The following is an 11,469-nucleotide window of genomic DNA, read 5'->3' on the forward strand; positions in this document are numbered from 1 at the left end:
TTGGAGACACAATGCTGGTCAGCCAATCAGATGCTGGTATTGAGGGGAAAACACAGAAATAATTTCTGCCCCCTGAATTCTCTAAATTTTGTGGAAAAAAAACGGTATCCCAAAAGACAAAGAAAAACCTGACCCAAGTGAGATGTTGCAAGAACTTACAAAGTAAAATGCACCTGGGGCATAGTGTAATGTCTCCTGAGAGGGTAGTTATTGAGCACTTAAGGTGAGCAGACTGGAGCGGGTGAATATCAGTCAGACACATCTGTTTTCTTTTCTTTCTTTCTTTTCTTTCTTTCCTTCTTTCTTTCTTTTTTTTTTGAGATGGAGTTTCACTCTTGTTGCCCAGGCTGGAGTGCAGTGGTGCGATTTCAGGTCACCGCAACCTCCGCCTCCCGGATTCAAGCGATTCTCCTGCCTCAGCCTCCCAAGTAGCTGGGATTACAGGCATGTGCCACCATAACCGGCTAATTGTTTTGTATTTTTAGTGGAGACAGGGTTTTTCCATGTTGGTCAGGCTGGTCTCGAACTCCCAACCTCAGGTGATCCGCCTGCCTTGGCCTCCCAACGTGATAGGATTACAGGCAAGAGCCACCGTGCCTGGCCTAGACACATCTGTTTTCTAATTAGCACTACCACTCCCTGGGTTTATCACCTTGAAAAGATTTGTTCACTTATGTTGACTTCCATTATTTAACTGTAAATTGCATTTTATTAGTAGGACTTGTAAGAAAATATTAACAAGGTTCATAAAAGGTGGATTTCAGAAAAAAATTAATATTAATCATATATTTTACTTGTGAGAAATTCTCATTTAACTTTTCCTTTCTTAGAGTAAGTTCAGAAATGTTCTCAGGTATATTTTTTTGTGAATATATATATAATCAAGTATATCTATATACACATTTATATTTATATTTAATATGGACTCTTGCTCTTGTTGCCCAGGCTAGAGTGCAATGGCACAATCTCAGCTCACTGCAACCTCCGCCTCCTGGGTTCAAGCGATTCTCCTGCCTCAGCCTCCCGAGTAGCTGGAATTACAGGTGGGGCGCCACCATGCCCAGCTAATTTTTGTATTTTTAGCAGAGAATGGGATTTCTCCATGTTGGCCAGGCTGGTCTCGAACTCCTGATCTCGACACAGAGAGAGAGAGAGAGAGAGAGAGAGAGATATAATATATACATATATAATATATATAAAATAATATATATACGTATATAATATATACACATATATTTAGGGATAGATCTTTATTTTTAAAATATTTTTCTATAAGTTATTCAAGTACAGGTGGTATTTGGTTACATGAGTAAATTCTTTTTTTTGTTTGTTTTTGAGAGGGAGTCTCGTTCTGTTGACCAGGCTGGAGTGCAGTGACATAATCTCAGCTCACTACAACCTCCTCTTCCTGGGTTCAAGCAATTCTCCCACTTACAGCCTCCTGAGTAACTGTGATTACAGGCACATGCCACCACGCCTGGCTAATTTTTGTATTTTTAGTAGAGATGAGGTTTCACCATGTTGTCCAGGTTGACCTTGCACTCCTGATCTCAAGTTATCCACCTGCCTCGACATCCCAAAGTACTAGGATTACAGGCATGAGCCACCGCACCCAGCCTGTAACATACTGTTGAGGGCACATAGTACCTGCTTAATAAACCTTGCGTTAGTACATGTTGTTTTCCAAATGCAGACTTACTCAGATATTGCTGCCTCTGTTTCCTTTGTAAACTTTAAAGAGCCAGGAAAGAATATGAAACTTTAGGATGAAGATGGGTTGTCTTTATTTGTACTAGAAATACTTGTGTTGTGACAAGAGTGCTGAGTGTAAGGGACTCTGTGCTGTGCCTGCTTTCTCTAACTAATGCTAATCATGAACCCAGGGGGAGCACATTAGCATTGACAGGGGACTTGTTTAAAACATTTATCCATGGATCCTTTCCAAACCTGCAGAATCCCATTACATAGAGTGGGTCCAAAATTACTAAGTGAATTTTAAGCTCACTAAAGCTTGAGAGGCAGTGCTTAGCTAAGTGGTTATCAGCCCAGGCTTCTCATTAGGGTTACACAGCCAGTTTGCAGAAATCTCTGCAGTTGTCCCCTCCCCACAGGTTCTGTTTATTGTTCCGGGTGGCCACATCCATATTGTTTGTTTTGAGATGGAGTCTCACTCTGTCTCCCAGGCTGGAGTGTAGTGGCTTGATCTCGGTTTACAGCACCATCTGCCTCCCAGGTTCAAGTGATTCTCCTTGAGTCAGCCTCCCAAGTAGCTGGGATTACAGGTGCACGCCACTGTGCCTGACTAATTTTTGTATTTTTATTTATTTATTTATTTATTTTTTTGGAGATGGAGTCTCACTCTGTCGCCAGGCTGGAGTGCAGCGGCGTGATCTCAGCTCACTGCAACCTCTGCCTCTCGTGTTCAAGCGATTCTCCTGCCTCAGCCTCCCGAGTAGCTGGGACTACAGGCATGTGCCACCACGCCTGGCTAATCTTTGTGTTTTTAGTAGAGACAGGGTTTCACCGTGTTGGCCAGGCTGATTTCGAATTTCTGACCTCAGGAGATCCACCCACCTCAGTCCCCCAAAGTTCTGGGATTACAGGCTTTAGCCACCGTGCCTGGCCCCATGTTGTTTTAATTAAGTGCCTCATGTGATTTTAATGTGAGGCTAGAATTGAGTATGAGGGGTTCGGATACATTCATGAGAGTTAAGTTTCACCTTTGCACTGAGAGGGCGGCCACCGGGCTGTTTGTGTTTGGGTTGGTAGGGAGAGGACAGTGTGTTCCACATTTTCATTACTGTAGCAGAAATTGTTGGTGTCCATGTAAGGGAAGGGCACCTGAGGACAGGAAAAGTGAAACTTATATCTTTCTTTCCATGGTGCAGCGTGTTTTTCCTGCATCTCTTCTGTTACAGAGGACAGAAATGGGTGGACTTTTTCTGCAGGTCTTCATCTCTTTGCTTGTGGGTGTGGTGGCATCAGGTAAACAGGTGGTGCTGATACCTTTAAAGGCATATTCTGAAGATGTCTACCTAAAGTCATTATTAAAAGTTACAAACATGAAAGATATGTTTATCTTGAACTTTGCACGGAACTGATGTTTTCTTTATGGTTAAATTCAGACTATAATTCACTTTTGGGGGGAATATTCCAGCAGTGGTGCTGTGTCCTTCTGTGTTACGCATTAGCACATCATAAAAATTTGTCCTAGTGCAGTTGATGTTAATAATTCTTTTGATTAAAGAGTTCTCTGAAAGATTTTTTCACTATAGAGTTAATTATTTTTCTGTTTATTATTAAATATCTTTATGCAGCTAATGTGCATAAATCATCATATTTTATCTGGGAGCTGCCTTTTTCTTAGGTTTTCTTTGTATACATATGTCTTTGGAAAATGAAAGCTCTTATCTTTGTTTACAGGTAAATAAAACTGAAAAAAAAAACACAGGCCCTTCTACTTACTGGATGTTTGACAAAATATTCTTTTTGGGCCAAAAACATTGGCATTATTGGTGAGCTTGTTAGGAATTCAAAAACTGAGACTTTATTCCAGATCTTCTGAAAAAATAATCTCCACTAACAAGATTTCCAGTTTATTTTACAGACTAAAATTTGAGAAGCACTTTCTAACTCAACATTTCTTTCCATCTGAAAAATATACACAAGTCATTCTGTATGATGTATATATAGCTATAAAAAATGTACATGTTTGTGTCCATGCCCTTAAGTTTATGCTTTATGATTCAGAAAAGTAACATATATACGCTGATGTTGTGGATCTTATACTACTCTCTTTTCTCAGAGTTAGAGAATACATTAGAGAATATTTCTGGGTTGGAAATTATTTTATTGGATAATTTCAGTCACTCCTATAAGTCAGAACCAGTTCTATTTACTCTCTCATTTCACCTTGAGTCAAATTAAAAATTCTGTCCATAACCACTTGGTAAATATGTGTGTGTGTATGTGTTTTTCAGGGACTATTGACATTTATGGATGTGGCTGTAGAATTCTCTCTGGAGGAGTGGCAGTGCCTGGACACAGCACAGCAGAATTTATATAGGAATGTCATGTTAGAGAACTACAGAAACCTGGTATTCCTGGGTGAGGATAAGTTTTTTTAAAAAATTATTATTATTATTATTATTATTATTAATACTTTTTGAGACAGAATTTTACTCTGTTGCCCAGGCTGGAGAGCAGTGGCGTGATCTCAGCTCACTGCAACCTTTGCCTCCAGGGTTCAAGCGATTCTCCTGCCTCAGCCTCCTGAGTAGCTGGGATTACAGGCGTGGGCCACCATATCCGGTTAATTTTTGTATTTTTAGTAGAGACAGGGTTTTACCATGTTGGTCAGGCTGGTCTCGAACTCCTGACCTCAGGGTCCACCTGCCTCAGCCTCCCAAAGTGCTGGGATTACAGGCATGAGCTACTGCGCCCTGCGGGTGAGGATAACTTTAATACACAATTCCTGATATACTCTAAAGGTTTCATTTCTGTTTTTGTTGCATGTTTTTTTGACAATTTATGCTTTATATAAATGAGTTTCAGATACCTATTTTTAAGAAAATGTAGGATTTATCCATGTAGATGTTTCACCCTGACCTGAAGTTTCCATCTTTCTGAGCTGATCTGTATCCTTCACTCTAGATTAGTGGTAATTCCAGAAATTTAGTGGCATAAAATATTGTTGCCCACACCTTAAAATCTAATTGCCACCACCAGTTTTTGATTCAGTAGCACTGAGTAGTAAAATTAAGAACATACAAATTGAAAATATTTTCTTAATATTTAGGAATTTTGTTATGTTAGTATTTTGTGATTAATTTACTGGAATGTTCTATCACATTCTCTTTAAAATATTTTTTTCTGAGACAGAGTCTTGTTCTGTCACTCAGGCTGGATGCAGTGGTGCAATCTCAGCTCACTGCAACCTTTGCCTCCTGGGTTCTAGCGATTCTCCTGTCTCAGCCTCCCGAGCAGCTGGGACTACAGGTGTGCACCACCACATCCAGCTAATTTCTGTATTTTCAGTAGAGACAGGGTTTTGACATTGTTGACCAGTCTGGTCTTGAACTCCTGACCTCAGGTGATCTCCCCACCTCGGCCTCTCAGAGTGCTGGGATTATCGGCATGAACCACTGTGCCTGGCCTACATTCTCTTTACTGAGAAAATTACTAGGTTGGTAATTGGAGAATATGAGCAAGATTCATGTTATTTATTTTTAATAAAACAGGTATTGCTGTCTCTAAGCCAGACCTGATCACCTGTCTGGAGCAAGGAAAAGAGCCCTGGAATATGAAGAGACATGAGATGGTAGCCAAACCCCCAGGTAGGTGAGAGTGATTATAACAGACAACACAGATGAGAGGTCCAAAGGTGAAAAGGAAAGCCAGTCCTTAAAATGTGATTTGGAAATCTGTGTTCCAAAGGAAATAGTTTCGAGGCAGCTTTTTTCTTTTTTTACTTCAACATAGGGGCATCTTCTGTCTTATGCTCTTAAATTCTTTAAAAATTCTACTTTCCCTTCAGTGATCTTCCTTCAAGTTTACAGTGAGCTAAAGTCCTCTTCATGGCATAAAAGAGATTGCACAATCTGACTTTTTTTTTTCCATTGTTTTTGGAGAGTCAGAAATATCTGCATAATTTTGAGAAACTCTGTGTTAAACTATTTTGTAAGTTCTCTTTTTGCATCATGTCTGAAATGTGTAAGAGTTAGTGGTTTCTATTCCATTTTTTTTTTTTTTTGGTTTATTTTTCTGCACATTTCATCCTGTTTGTATTACTACAGGCTTGAAATATAGTTTGAAATTAAGAAGTGTGATGTTCTGCTTTGTTTTTATTCCTCATGATTGCTTTGACTATTCAAAGTTTCTTGTAGTTTTGGCTGGGTGCAGTGACTCACAGCTGTAATCCTATCACTTTAGGAGGCTGAGGCAGAAGGATCCCTTGAGCCCAGGAGTTGGATACCAACCTGGGCAACATAAGGAGACCCTGTCTCTTAAAAAGATTTATTGGGCTGGGCATGGTGGCTCACGCCTGTAACCCAGCACTTTGGGAGGTTGAGGTGGGTGGATCACCTGAGGTCAGGAGTTCAAGACCAGCCTGACTAACATGGTGAAACCTCATCTCTACTAAGAACACAAAAAATTAGCCAGGCGTGGTGGTGCATGCCTGTAATCCCAGCCACTCCGGAGGCTGAGGGAGGAGAATCGCTTGAACTGGGGAGGCAGAGGTTGCTGCAAGCTGAGATTGTCCCACTGCACTCCAGCCTCGGCAATAAGAGTGAAACTTCATCTCAGAAAAAAAAAAAAAAAAGAGTTTATTTTAGTTTCATGTAAATTTAGGGATTGTATTTTCAATTACTGTGAAAAAAAAAGCCACTGGAATTTTGGTAGGGAGTTTCTTGAATCTATAGATCACTTTGGATAATATGGTACTTTAACAATATTCTTTAAATCCATAGACATTAAATATTTTAAAACTTGTATCTTTTCTAATTTCTTCATTGAAATCTTATATCTTTAATTGTACAGTTTTTTTTTCACTTTCTTGGGTGAATTTCTTCTCAGAAATACATTATTTTAATGCTATTGTAAATAATATTGTTTTCTTCCTTTATTTTAGACAATTTAGATTTATGAAACCATAACTTGTATGTTGATTTTATATTTGGCAATTTACTGAGTGTATTTATTAATTTAGATAGGTTTTAATGTACTGTTTATGTATTTTTATATATAAGATTTTATGATCTACAAACAAACATTTTACTTAGTTGTCTTCAATTTCAATGGGTTTTTTATTTTTTGACTAATTCTTCTGCCACATACTTTCAGTGTTATGTTAAAAGAGAAGCATTGACAAGTGGGCACAATATAGTTTGGCATTGGTGTCTGTAAATTTGAAAATGCAAACGCCTCTTCAAGTTTTTATAAATTGATTTCAGAAGGTAAAGATTTTTTTTTTTTTTTTTCTGAGACTGAGTCTCACTCTGTCACCCAGGCTGTAGTGCAGTCGCGTGATCTCAGCTCACTGCAACCTCCGCCTCCCTGGTTCAAGCGATTCTGGTGCCTCAGCCTCCCGAGTAGCTGGGATTACAGGCGCATGCCACCATGCCCAGCTAATTTTTAGTAGAAACGGGGTTTCACCATGTTGGTCAGGCTGGTCTCAAACTCCTGACCCTGTGATCCACACTCCTCAGCTTCCCAAAGTGCTAGGATTATAGGCATGAGCCACTTCACCCAGCCAAGATCTTCTTTTTTGGGCCGCCAGGGTTCTTGGATGCCCTCTGGGTTTGTGGAGAGGGGTAGTAGCTTGGTCTCAAGCCTGCAGTTTCTGTACTAGGGTCCACTTTTAGTTGGCTGGTTACAAGGGGCTTGGATAGTTGTAATTCCTATTTTATTTTATCTTGTTTTATTTTATTTTTCTTTTGAGATGGAGTTTTGCTCTTGTTGCCCTGACTGGAGTGCAGTGGCGTGATCTCAGCTAACTGAAACCACCACTTCCCGGGTTCAAGTGATTCTCCTGCCTCAGCCTTCTAAGTAGCTGGGATTACGTACATGTGTCATCAGGGCTGGCTAATTTTGTATTTTTAGTAGAGACAGGGTTTCACCATGTTGATCAGGCTTGAACTCCTGACCTCAGGTGATCTATTCACCTTGTCCTCCCAAAGTGCTGGGATTACAGGCATGAGCCATTGCACCCAGCTTCCCATTTTGTTTTTAAACAGACTGAATATCCTTCAGAATTTTGCTCTGTAGGGCAGACACTAGGGCACGTTTCTACATTCAGGTCTGCATATGGTTGGGCTTTATATCAAAATGTGGGTGAATATGGCTTTCACTGAGTACCAAAGAGGATTTCTACAGGTCATTGTTTAGGTTTCTCTGTAGGCAGAACTGGCCATGAACTGTGGCCCATGGAGCTAGAAATGAGTCATTGAACTTTCAGGGACCACAGTGAAGGCCAAGGTCTACTGCAGGCCTGCCTGTATGGCTATAAATCGATGTCTTACTCCAGGCCTCTGAAAGGGCAGGACCTCTCCCATACTGTGCCTGGGAGGAATTTGGGATGATTACAGAGGAAGTTCAGAATTCTCAGTGGGGGCTGGGTGTGGTGGCACATGCCTGTAATCCCAGAACTTTGGGATGCCAAGTGGGCAGATCACCTGAGATCAGGAGTTCAAGACCAGCCTGGCCAACATGGCAAAACCTGTCTCTACAAAAATACAAAAATTAGCTGGGCATGGTGGTGCATGCCTGTAGTCCCAGCTATTCGGGAGGCTGAGACAGAAGAATGGGTTGAACCCAGGAGGTGGAAGTTTCAGTGAGCTGAGGTCATGCCACTGCACTCCAGCCTGGGCAACACATGCCTTAGCGAGATTTTGTCTCAAAAAAAAAAAGCATATATATATATATGAATTCTCAGTGGAACCAAGTTGAGTGGGCTGTTTTCTTACCTGTAGCCAAGAACAGGGGTCCTGTAGTTTGCCACCTGAATGAGGGCCTGGCTTCTGAAAAGAACACTCCTTAATTTGGGGCTTTAGCAGAGTTTCACTTCTCCCTTCCTGGATCTCAAAGCTCTCTTAAAGGCACTTATTTTGGAGATGGGACTTTCTACATAACCCAGGCTAGTCTTGAAATCCTAGCCTGAAACAATTTTTCGACCGTGATGTACCATGTAATTCTCATTACAGGTGTGAGCCATAATGCCTGGCTCGCTCATAAAGGCATTTATGTCAGGAATGGCTGACACCTGTGGTCTCAGCTACTTGGGAAATTAAAGGGGTAGGATTATTTGAGCCTGAGAGTTTGAGTCTTAAGTGAGCCATAATTGTGCCACTGTTCTCCAGCTTGGGTGATAGAGTGAGATCCTGTCTCAAAAAGAAGCTATACATTTCAGGCATGTTAAGTATATTCACATTGCTATGCAAAAGACTTTTAGAAATTTTACATCTTGTTAAACTAAAACTCAAATACACATTAAGTAACAATAACTTATTTTACCCTGTCTCCACCCCTTGACAAATACCCTTCCACTTTCTGTTTTTATGAGTGTAACTACGTAAGGCATCTCATATAAGTGGAATTATACAGTATCCATCATTTTGCATCTGGCTTATTTCAGGTGACATAATACTCTCAAAGTTTATCTTAAAATATGAACAGATTGGCTGGGCACCGTGGCTCCCGCCTGTAATCCCAGCACTTTGGGAGGCCGAGGCAGGCGGATCACCTGAGGTTAGGAGTTCGAGACCAGCCTGGCCAACATGGTGAAACCCTGCCTCTACTAAAAATACAAAAATTAGCTGGGTTTTGTGGCACATGCTGTAATCCCAGCTACTCAGGAGGATGAGGCAGGAGAATCCCTTAGAACCTGGGAGGTAAAGGTTACAGTGAGCCGAGATTGCACCACTGCACTCCAGGCTGGGCAACAGAGCGAGGCTCTGCGTCAAAAAACAAAACAAAAAAGTGACAAGATTTTGTAAGAAGTCTTTTAAGACTGAGTAGCCCCTTCTGCACGGTCACGCCGAGCCAGCGCCTGGACCTGGAACTGGGCCACAGTCCCCCAGCTTCGCCCACCACCTCCCTACCATGGACCTCCGCAAAGCAAACAAGCTTCAGGCCTTTGTGAAAACATGTAAGCAGGATCCGAGAGTTCTGCACACCGAGGAAATGCGCTTCATGAGGGAGTGGGTAGAGAGCATGGGGGGTAAAGTACCACCTGCTACTCAGAAAGCTAAATCAGAAGAAAATACCAAGGAAGAAAAACCTGATAGTAAGAAGGTGGAGGAAGACCTAAAGGCAGACAAACCATCAAGTGAGGAAAGTTATCTAGAAATTGATAAAGAAGGTGTGATTGAACCAGACACTGATGCCCCTCAAGAAATGGGAGATGAAAATGCAGAGATAACAGAGGAGATGATGGATCAGGCAAATGATAAGAAAGTGGCTGCTATTGAAGCCCTAAATGATGGTGAGCTCCAGAAAGCCATTGACTTATTCACAGATGCCATCAAGCTGAATATCCTCGCTTGGCCATTTTGCATGCCAAGAGGGCCAGTGTCTTCATCAAATTACAGAAGCCAAGTGCTGTCACCCGAAACTGACAGAGCCAATGAAATAAATCCTGATTCAGCTCAGCCTTACAAGTGGCGAGGGAAAGCACACTCATCTTCTAGGCCACTGGGAAGAAGCAGCTCATGACCTTGCCCTTGCCTGTGAATTGAATTATGAAGATGCTAGTGCAATGCTGAAAGAAGTTCAACCTACAGCACAGAAAATTGCAGAACATCAGAGAAAATATGAGCGAAAACGTGAAGAGCGAGAGATCAAAGAAAGATATAGAACAAGTTAAGAAGGCTCAAGAAGAGCATGAGAGATCCCTGAGGGAGGAAGAAGCCAGATGACAGTCAGGAGCTCAGTATGGCTCTTTTCCAGGTGGCTTTCAGCGGGGAATGCCTGGTAGTTTTCCCAGAGGAATGCCTTGAATGGGAGGGGGCACGCCTGGAATGGCCGGAATGAAATTCTTAGTGATCCAGAGGTTCTTGCAGCCATGCAGGATCCAGAAGTTATGGTGGCCTTCCAGGATGTGGCTCAGAACCCAGCAAATATGTCAAAACACCAGAGCAACACAAAGGTTATGAATCTTATCGTTAAATTGTCAGCCATATTTGGAGGTCAAGCGTAATGCCTGTCAGGCCTCTGAGCCCAAGCCAAGCCATCGCATCCCCTGTGACTTGCACGTATATGCCCAGATGGTCTGAAGTAACTGAAGAATCACAAAAGAAGTGAAAATGGCCAGTCCTTGCCTTAAGTGATGACATTACCTTGTGAAAGTCCTTTTCCTGGCTCATCCTGGCTCAAAAAGCTCCCCCAACTGAGCACCTTGTGACCCCTACTCCTGCCCTCCACAGAACAACCCCCCTTTGTAATTTTCCTCTACCTACCCAAATCCTATAAAACAGCCCACCCTTATCTCCCTTTGCTGACTCTTTTCGGACTCAGCCCACCTGCACCCAGGTGATTAAAAAGCTTTATTGCTCACACAAAGCCTGTTTGGTGGTCTCTTCACATGGATGCGCATGGCAATGCCCTTCTGATAAATAAAACCCTTGCTGAAGGAAAAGCAACATAGATCACCTTATGGATGTCGCAATAATACAAACCAATGTACCTCTGACCATCTCATCAAGAGAGCTGGGGTGCTTTGAAGATAATCCCTACCCCTCTCCCCCAAATGCAGCTGAAGCATTTTACAGTGGTTTGCCATTAGGGTATTCATTCAGATAATGTTTTCCTACTAGGAATTACAAACTTTAAACACTTTTTAAATCTTAAAAATATTTAAAATAGGCCGGGCGCGGTGGCTCAAGCCTGTAATCCCAGCACTTTGGGAGGCCGAGGCGGGCGGATCACAAGGTCAGGAGATCGAGACCATCCTGGCTAACACGGTGAAACCCC

General features: G+C 41.9%; 1 protein-coding gene and 1 pseudogene across 1 annotated transcript in view; both read left to right on the forward strand.

Moving 5' to 3' along the window:
• LOC111524824 (zinc finger protein 708-like) overlaps positions 1-11,469 on the forward strand; it is a 28,470-nt gene that overhangs the window by 1,897 nt on the left and 15,104 nt on the right. The window contains 2 exon segments of the mRNA XM_023190109.2: positions 3,981-4,107; positions 5,241-5,336. Coding sequence (XP_023045877.2) covers positions 3,981-4,107; positions 5,241-5,336 — 223 coding nt within the window.
• On the forward strand, positions 9,601-10,696 carry LOC111524837 (annotated as a pseudogene).

This window comes from Piliocolobus tephrosceles, chromosome 21 (assembly GCF_002776525.5).
Source record: "Piliocolobus tephrosceles isolate RC106 chromosome 21, ASM277652v3, whole genome shotgun sequence".
In the NCBI taxonomy this organism is placed as follows: Eukaryota; Metazoa; Chordata; class Mammalia; order Primates; family Cercopithecidae; genus Piliocolobus; species Piliocolobus tephrosceles.